A 9107-nucleotide genomic window follows, 5' to 3' on the forward strand; every position below is an offset into this window, starting at 1 on the left:
CGGTGTGGCGGACATTGAAGCGCCTCGCGTTGATTGTTCGATTCAAACATTTTGGCATGTTTTGGTACAAACGACTCTCGGCGAGGGCGCAAAGGCCGGCTAGTTCCAGAATACAGAAAATGCGTTAAATCCGCTATAAAAGCGGTTAACCGACTAAACTGCAAATGCGCACTGCGGTTCACTTCGGTTGGGTTTGGTTCGGTTTCGGTTGTGGGTACGGTTTGATTTTGTTTGGCTTGCAACTGGACAACTGCTGCTGCTGCTGCTGACGGATTGTTGTGACCGCACTGGGGATTTGTGTGCACAGAGTAGGCCACGCCCAGACACACCCAGCCCTCAAAAAGTCCAGATACAATCTGTTAAAATCTATCAACCTATCGAGCATTCTACAAGTGAGAAAAATTATTAAAAGTGAGAATTATAAAAAAAGGCAAGCAAAAACAGAAAAGACCGGGCAGAATGACTGAAGAGCAAGAAGACCTGATGTCTAATGATGATGATGAGTCCTTCTCATACTGTCCGGAGGTTGTGGATGTATGACAAACAATTTCACTAACACAATCGCAGAGAATTTCTTTAATATTTATATCATTAAAGACCTTCACCGAAGAGGAGACGGAACAAGCGCTGCTGTTCATCAAGGAGAATAATTTGCCGATGGCCGATCTGCATTATGCTCTCAAGTATGTGCGCATCTCGAATCGCGCCGTCGATCTGGATGACAAGTTTAAGGAGATAGAACAACGCCTGAAGAAGCTGCGGGAACAGGACATGGTTGTCGTCAGCCCACCGAAGTGCGGCAACCTGAGTTACAATTTCGTCAACAATCCGCAAATGTGAGGAGCTTTAATTGAATTCGAATTTGCAAGAGTTTTGTGTGATTTATTAAAGGCAAGTAAAACCAATTAAAACCCTATCAAATTATTAGTGTAGCAAGAATTATCTAGCGATGGCTTGAACTGTCTTTTTTTTTCGAAAGTGTCTGAGGTTTTTAAACCTTTTTTTGTTTAAACCCACATAAGTACTTAACCATTGTTTTTTTTTTTTTTTTTTTTTTTTTTTTTTTTCTGTGAGCATGTCAGGATTCAAATAGATAAAATTTGACGCTAGATAGCAAAAAAACAAAAAATAATAATAATATGTACAACAGAGCTAAGAACTGTGGGCGTGAGATGGGCGGGGGCCTGCGAGCCACACAGAATTGCATGCAAAGCGAGGAGACAAAACAGCACAAAAGCAAACAAAATTATGTTTAAGGTTATATGCTATGCATAAGTAAATAAGCAGACAGCGCTGACGGATCAGACGGACGCGAGGGCAGCCAGGCAAGCGGAAACGGAAGCTCAAGTAGCAAAAGAAAGTGTCTAACTGCCTGTGTGCATGTGTGCTGCGCAGAGAATGTGAAAGTTAGATGTGTGTGTGTGTGTGTGTTTGTGTGTATGTGACTTATGCAAGAGCCGCAGGCACTTCCGACAATTGGCAAAACACAACAGAGAAAGGCAGCCAACCAGGCAAGCAAATCAGCCAGGAGCGGTTTACGAGTAGATAACAACAACAGAAATACAGCCCGAGAATAAATAGAATAAAATGAATTTAATTATGTTTTAATGCAATCATTTTCTTTCTGGTTTCGCATAGTCAACAAAGAACGAAAATACATCTCATATGATGTAAGCAGGCAAATGCCAGCTGAAGCTGTTTAAAAATTCATAAAACTCAGCTGGAAAGGGCTCAACTTAAAGCTATCTATGTGGAGTCTGTAATATTGAGTGCTATATTGTTGACTTTTGAGCAGCCTTAGCTACACAGCGCTCCTGATCAGTTTTGGTTGGGCCAACAGACGAACGGACAGACAGACAGGCAGCCACAGAAAAGGATGCCTTGCACACGCGCCGAGCGAGATAAAACATTTGTATGCGCTGATAAGAACGCATCCACTTACTTTTGGTCGCACATGACCTGAATTTTAGTGCATTACACAGACAGAAGCACACACATACACAACCACTGAGGCACACACACACTCCTACAGCCATTGGCAAGCTGAAAAAAATATATTGGACTTGGCGCTTGAACTTGCCAACAAATGAAGAAATTTAAATTTGATGGCGAGGAGAGAAGTGAAAGAGAGAAAGAGAGAGAGAGAGAGAGAGAGAGAGAGAGACACAGTATGAAAGTCGAGCAGATATAGACACTCACTAATATGCCCATTTTAGAAAAGGTGAGCTAACAATTCAGACATTCGCTAGGCTAGAAAATGCATAAACAATTGAATTTGACAGAGAATATAATATTCAATATTTATAAGTCAAAAAATATATGAAGAAAAATCAAATATGTATATAGAAGCAATTAGTTTTAGTGAAGTCGATATAAATATAATGCATTTTCAATAATGAAGTAAATATTTAGAAGAAAAAACTAATGAAAATATGCAGAAGCAATTAGATTTGATAATATGTAGAAATTAAATAGATTTTGCAGAATATGAAATATATATTTAAATAATAAATCTTAGTGATAAACTGAATATAATGAAAACCATTAAAAAATAATATTTTACTACTATTATACTATAAATTATGAAATAATATGTTTATATACAGTTACTTAGTGCTCAGTCCGTTTGCCAATTTGATGAGCTCAGCTGTAGATGTAGATGTAAGTCGCTTACAAGTCAAAAATATGTATTCGAAATAATGATGTGAATAACTTTTACCTACTTTTGACTCAAATTGATTGCATTACTCTGCTGCTTGCTCGACGGCAATGGGAAGTCTTAAAGGGCATCTCGGCGCTTCTTTTTGGCAACATGCGACTGTGTGTGTGTTTCGGGGGCAACATTAAAATGCGGCACCATGGCCAATCGAGTCTGCGTTGCCCCACCAACTGACTGACTGTCTGTCTGTCTGCCTGTCTGTTGGAGAGCAGTAAAAATAAGAGCGAAAGATTCCGTTTTTCATTCTCCAGTTCCAGTTGAGTTACACGAAATTTGAACGGAAATACGAAAATGAAAGATTCGTATCTGTAAAAGTTAGGGCGAGATTGATGTGTGCACAGCAGCAACAGCAGCTGCCAGAAGTAGACCCCTGCCACTCACTCACCCCCCTGCTTCACCCTTTGGACGACCACACACACATGCACACATGACTCCTGCAAAGAAGCAGCGCCAAAAAAAAAAAAAAAAGAAAATATCGAACCGCCCGCAGCACTCGAATGTGGTTCATGCCGTCTGATTCCCTGCTTCCTCCTCCGTCTCCTCCTTCTCCTGCTACTCCTGCTTCTGCACACATCTATCTGTCTCTGAGTGAGTGCACCCCTTATGCGAAAATAGGATTTGCTTGCAAATTTTTGCCAGCCTGGCAAATGGGGTGACCATGTGCGGGTGCGGATGCCTTGCGCTCGTTTTGTTTGTTTGACACTTGCGTGGTTAGTGATTGTCCATATTATGTGACACACTGTGTGACAGACGAGCAGATAGAGCAGCAGTGGGTGTAGCATATACCAAGATGATGGCAGAATGAAAGTGTCGCTTGGCTCCATTTCGTGCTGCATCAGCGCTGAGTTTGCAAATTTGCCCAGCTCTCGGCACAAAGTTGAGTTCAAGTTGTCAAAATTTTGGTATGTGATCGCCCACAGGCACAACTCACACTCCAGCCTATAAGACTGCCTTGCATATGAAAGAAAATGCGGACTAACAGCTATTTCCGTAAAATATAAAAGGAATAATTTTATTAAAACCTTTATTTTCATATCAATTATAATTTGATAATGAATTTTTTATATCATGAAATTAAATATAATAATGAAATTAAATTTGTTATATCAGATAAAGTTTTGCATATTCAATTATTATATTAATTTTGAAATTCGTATATTAACTGAAAGTTTTATTATAAATATTTAAAAGCATGTTACCAAACATAAATTTTGAAAACAGGTAAATAAATCATAAATATTATAAATATTTTATATCATTGTATTTAAGATTAAATCTTACACAAAGGGAATTTTATTTTTAACATTTTAAATAATTCGAAATATTTTATTCTTATATCAGATAACTTTTTATATAAATATTCTCAATTATTTTACTTAATATTATTATTTATTATTTTACTTAAAATACGATATTTATTATCAAATATTTAAAAATTTATAATAAATTACTATTATTATATTCTTTTTATTATAATATACTATTATATACTATTATAAAATATTTAAAAATGTATTATAAATATTTTTAATTATTCCTATAAATTTGTATTTCCTATATTCCATGAAATTGAGTTAAAAATATTTCCGATTATAAAACTTCCTGGTTAAATATTTACTTAAATATTGCTTTTAATTCTTACAAATTTCTGACTTTAATTTCAACTTTAATGTTTGTTAACAACCACTTGACCTTTTCTGGGCCAAAGAGCTTTAGCATATGCGATACAAAATCCATTAACAAGATTTTTTTTTGCATATGCCGAAGGATAGAGGCAAAAGGTTTTCCCCTTCCCCATGAAATCTGAGTAGTAAATAAAGCAGCAAAGAGTTACAGGCACATCCCGTGTGCATAAATTGTAATACCAAATCCATGAACGGATCGCTCTAAGCCAACTAGCTAGCTGGCGGGCTGGCGGTGCGGATGGGTGACCCCTGCACCACAGCAGACAACGGAAATTGTTGAGATTTATGGGGCCTGGTAAAAAGGCCAGCGCCATATTTATTTGAAAATAAGTTTGGCCATAGGCAAGTGGGCTGTGAGTTTACAAATTTCAGGCTCGCCGTGGAGAAGACTCGCCCAAAAAAAGGATATTACATATCCTGTTTCAAGTCGTGTAAATGCCATTATAGATTGAATATTTGCAGCGCTGTGTCCCGCCCCGTTTGATTTACGTTGCTCCAGCACTTCCTACGCTCTGTTGTACTTTGTACGAGGACTTTGTTTGTTTTGTTTATTTGCTCGAGTCTTTGGCTTTCAAGTGCAGAATTGGCCAAGCGCTCCTGGCTCGTGCTCCTAGTTCTAGCCGGGATTCCCTCTCTCTCTCTCTCTCTCTCTCTCTCTCTGTCTCTCACTCTTTTTCTCTGTCTCTGTAACTCTGACTCTGAGTTATGTATTGTGCGACGGAGCATGTGAGGCTATTAGAGGCCTGCTCTCTGCTCTGGCGCCCGTAACACCCGACCAGACATCCGCTATGACTCTACGTGCAGGCTGCGTTTTTCACACACTCGAGCAGCATTATCAGACACAACATCGTCATCATCATTATGGAGTTGGGCACACGATTATTGCCATTATGGAATGAAAATGAAAGCCGCTCAAATCGTAGCAGCTCCTCTGAGCTCTTTTGCCGAATGCCCTACCTCCCTCACTCCCACTCCTTCTGTAGCTCTTCATCTCTTTGGCTCTTTCACTCTCCCACTGCCGCGTCTCAAGTGACTATTCAGAAGCCTGAAGATTTATTGAATGTGCGCGGTTGCCGCCTCTGCTGCTGTCGGTGCTGTCGCTGCTGTCTGTGGCTGCTGTAAGTTCTGCTCTGTCTGCTCTTTGGCATTGGGTATTGAGTGTTTATTTATTTTCAAGCATCATAAAAAATACAGAAAGCATCAGAGGCAGCAGGCACAGGCAAGCACACAAAAACACACTCACACACACACACACACACAAACACACATTCAATAATATTTTTGCCTCCTGGTAGCAGCAGCTGCAATTTTTACGCCATTTTGTGCTGTGCCAAGCCAAGTGTAATTTGTGGCCCGGGAACTTTGTCTATTGCCCTTGTACATATTGCTTTTGTTGTTGTTGCTGCTGCTGCTGCTGCTGCTGTTGTTGCTGTTTAATGAAGCATTCGCGCTGAAGTAGCTGTTGCAATTTTTATTTCGTTTGCCGGTCAATGAACATTGGGAATGTGTTAAGTGCCATCGCTTGTCTTTAATTGTCTACAACTTTGCTGAATGGCTTTTAATGAAGTGTTAAACGTTCATTGCCACATCAACGAGCGCCCACTCAGCAATAGTGCTTTGATGTATTTCATATAAATTACGCATACGCCTCGCAGGCCGCTTGCCAGCTGCCGTTTCCCATTCTAAGCTGTAGCCAGCTAAATGGCTACATAAAAAGCCAATATATCTAAGGGCCGTCATTTCATATTCTTAGCCGCCCACTCACTCAAATTAAAGTGGAATTTAATTTGTTGCAGTTAGAAGCCACAGTCTAATTCGCAATTTTTACCGAAATACTTTGCCACACGCCAATCAGTGGGGAGAAGTGCATTAGTCGAAGGTGGCCCCAGCCACGGCGGCTGCCTTTGTGCCACATGACGTATACGCAATGTGATTTCTCTCTGTGATGTTGGCAGTGCAGCTCGGGGGCATTTCCGCTTTCGCCACCGCCATTACTGTCGTCATTTGGCGAACGACAAAAAAAGAAGATGAGAAAAAAAAAACAACACGCTTTATAAACTCGTCCAGCGTTAGTTTTATTTTTTTTTATTTTTCCTATATACTTTATGCTTGTATAAATATAAATATGAATCGAGTGCGGGCGCGGACGCGGAGGCGGAGGCGGCAGAGTCGCGCTTACTTTTTGTTTTATGCATGCAGCGGCTACATTTTATATTACACATATATTTTTCATAAACTGCAAATTTAGGTCACAGCCACGGGGTATACGAGTTAGCGTATGGCACATGCGATGCGACGGGCGGGGGCAGGGTCGGTGCAGGGCCGGGTGACATGCATGACAGCAGCGCTAATGTAGCAACAGCTTCGGGTTCCCAGCGGTCAACGTACCGCGTTGACGATGGCGACGTCAAAGCGTCGTCAAAATGAATATGCGCATAGTTGCTGCGGAAATATTAAACATACGCCGTGTATGCCGCATCGCGAGTGTCGAGCATAGCGTGATGTGGCGCAAACGACGATAACGAGCGGACCAGTTGATATTTGTCACGATGTTCTGGAAAATGAATAATAGTAAAAACAAAAAAATAAATAAATAATATATAGAAATTCCAATTTAAACAAAAAATAAAATTAATTATGAATTTAAAATAAAATAAGTAAGCCAACAAAATATGGTGATTGATAAACTAAAATCAAAATGAACAGAATAAAATAAATTAACAAAACAAATATAATAAATTCATCCAAATAAAATTTAAATAAATAAAATTATTTAAATAAATACAAATAAAATACGTTTAATAAATACAAAATAAAATACATTATTACTTATTTTTTTAATAACTTTATTTTTAGTAAAATAAAATAGTTGAAACCAAAAATAAATAAAATAAAACGAAGTTAAATGAATTTAGATAAATGAATAAATAAATACAGCAAACAAATAGCATGAAATCACACGAGATCAGCGTAGAGCAATTGTTAATTTTTAACAGCATATATTTTAAGATAAACTTATACAAATTTTTCTTTTACTTTATTTAGCTCAAGCCACAACAGAGCTTTGTTGAAATTGTGGCGAATTGAAATCGCGGAACACACTGCACACAGCTGCCTGTGGCCTATGCATGGGCTTGGTCTTGCCTTCGTTTGCCAGCTCCATTGCTCGACCCCAAAGTATGATTGCGTGCCTAAGCGCCATCTTACGGTTGATAGCTTCATTACAGTGCTGTTGTTGCTTATTACCCGTTAGTTTGTTGTTGTGCTTGTGCTGGCTGTTGCCGTTGTTGTTGTCGTGGCTGTTAGTGTTGCCGGCGTTCTTGGCATGTTGCAAGTGCTGATTACGGAATGGCGTCAATGTGAACGCCTGCAACCTGCGCTAGTTTTTATAGCCGCTTCGCTGCAGTCGACGGTATTTTTCTAATTTTAGTTAAAGTGTTCTTTTCGGTGCTGGTGGACCTGGTGCATAGTTTGCTTAATTTTTAAATTGCCAGCCTAGGCAGAGGCCTGCCTGCCCGACTGCCCGTCCGCCTCCCTGCCTGCTCGCAGCTGGCCTCATTCCGTGCCCCAATGAGCCGCTTGTTAGCGCGTCGAGTGAAAGTTTCAGTTAAGGCGCAAGTGTTATGGCCACTCTAAAGATGGCGAAATTATGATTGGCGCATGAAGGCTTTCCTGCCAGCTGTTGTTGCTGTTCACCCAAGTGCAGATATCTAAAGTGCTTCGTGCCTGCTTCGTTGCAACACAGTTACTTAAGATATCAGATAGCCTACTGTTAACAAATGAGCTCTAAACGCATTTAAAAGCCGTTGCTATTACCGTTATATATTAATACACTGTCAGACGTATCATATCAAGTTTCAGGCCATATTCAAAATTGTCAGCTAGCACGCCATCTCAGACAGCAACAGCTGTCGCCACAGTCTCAGTGAGTTCCTTTTTTAATACGTGTCACTAGCCGAAGGGTTCCAATATTGCAATATTGAAATGTCAAATGTTGTCGTGTTGTTAATGCATTACGAAGTCAGCTATTGCTCCGCTGAAGTTGCAATACCCTGGCCATGCGAGACAGTGAGAAAGGCATATGAAAGATAGTAAAGTATAAGTAAGCTTAAACATTTTATGTATAGAAGGCTGATCTGATTGCGGGAGAATATTGAGGAAGTTACGATCATATACGAAAGTCATATATAATATACAGGGTATCTCTTGTGCAACTATTTGTAAGCAAAAATAATTAAAATTCATAAAGAATCTTAAGCACATACAAAGCAGATATACCTCCAGACATTCAAGCATTCAAAGTATTTTCTATACATACAGGGTATCTTCTATTCGTGCACTTAAATCAAAGCACAGACTGCTTATTGTCACAATACTCAGTATGAATTTTGTATGTCTGCAAATAATTCAATTGCCAAAGAACACGATTTTGAGCCCAATTCAAAGAAGACAGACAGACATAGGAGTGGGAGAGAGAGTGAGAAGAGAGAGTGGGACAAGAGAGCGACTCCGACGACAGCAGCAGGTGCAGCAGGTGTCAGTGAAGGGTCCGTGACAGAGAAAGAGGAAGCAACAAATAATATGAAATATTAGAAATTTCATAGCGCATAGCTCAGCAAATGATCCGAACTGTTCAATTCGCAACGTCGACGTCTGCTGCCGCTGCTGCTGCTGCTGCTGCTGCTGCCTGTTGACTTGGCATT

At 39.7% G+C, this 9107-nt stretch overlaps 1 protein-coding gene across 1 annotated transcript; it reads left to right on the forward strand.

Annotated features, from left to right (window-relative positions):
* Positions 1 to 341: 341 nt before the first annotated feature.
* LOC149269324 (uncharacterized) lies at positions 342 to 939 on the forward strand. Its single transcript, XM_089466963.1, has 2 exons — positions 342 to 534; positions 598 to 939. Exons 1-2 carry the CDS (start codon positions 460 to 462, stop codon positions 838 to 840), a joined length of 318 nt encoding a protein of 105 aa, XP_089323089.1. The 5' UTR covers positions 342 to 459; the 3' UTR covers positions 841 to 939.
* Positions 940 to 9107: the final 8168 nt, after the last annotated feature.

The sequence above is a fragment of the Drosophila arizonae genome, chromosome 4 (genome assembly GCF_054131065.1).
Source record: "Drosophila arizonae isolate 15081-1271.41 chromosome 4, UAZ_ARI_1.0, whole genome shotgun sequence".
Classification (NCBI taxonomy): domain Eukaryota; kingdom Metazoa; phylum Arthropoda; class Insecta; order Diptera; family Drosophilidae; genus Drosophila; species Drosophila arizonae.

What these genes read in the sequence shown, in the direction of transcription:
- LOC149269324 (XM_089466963.1), top strand. Translation starts at nt 460, where the DNA reads ATGACTGAAGAGCAAGAAGACCTGATGTCTAATGATGATGATGAGTCC. An exon ending in ACTGTCCGGAGGTTGTGGAT is followed by an intron (nt 535 to 597) that starts GTATGACAAACA and finishes ATATCATTAAAG; the next exon opens with ACCTTCACCGAAGAGGAGAC.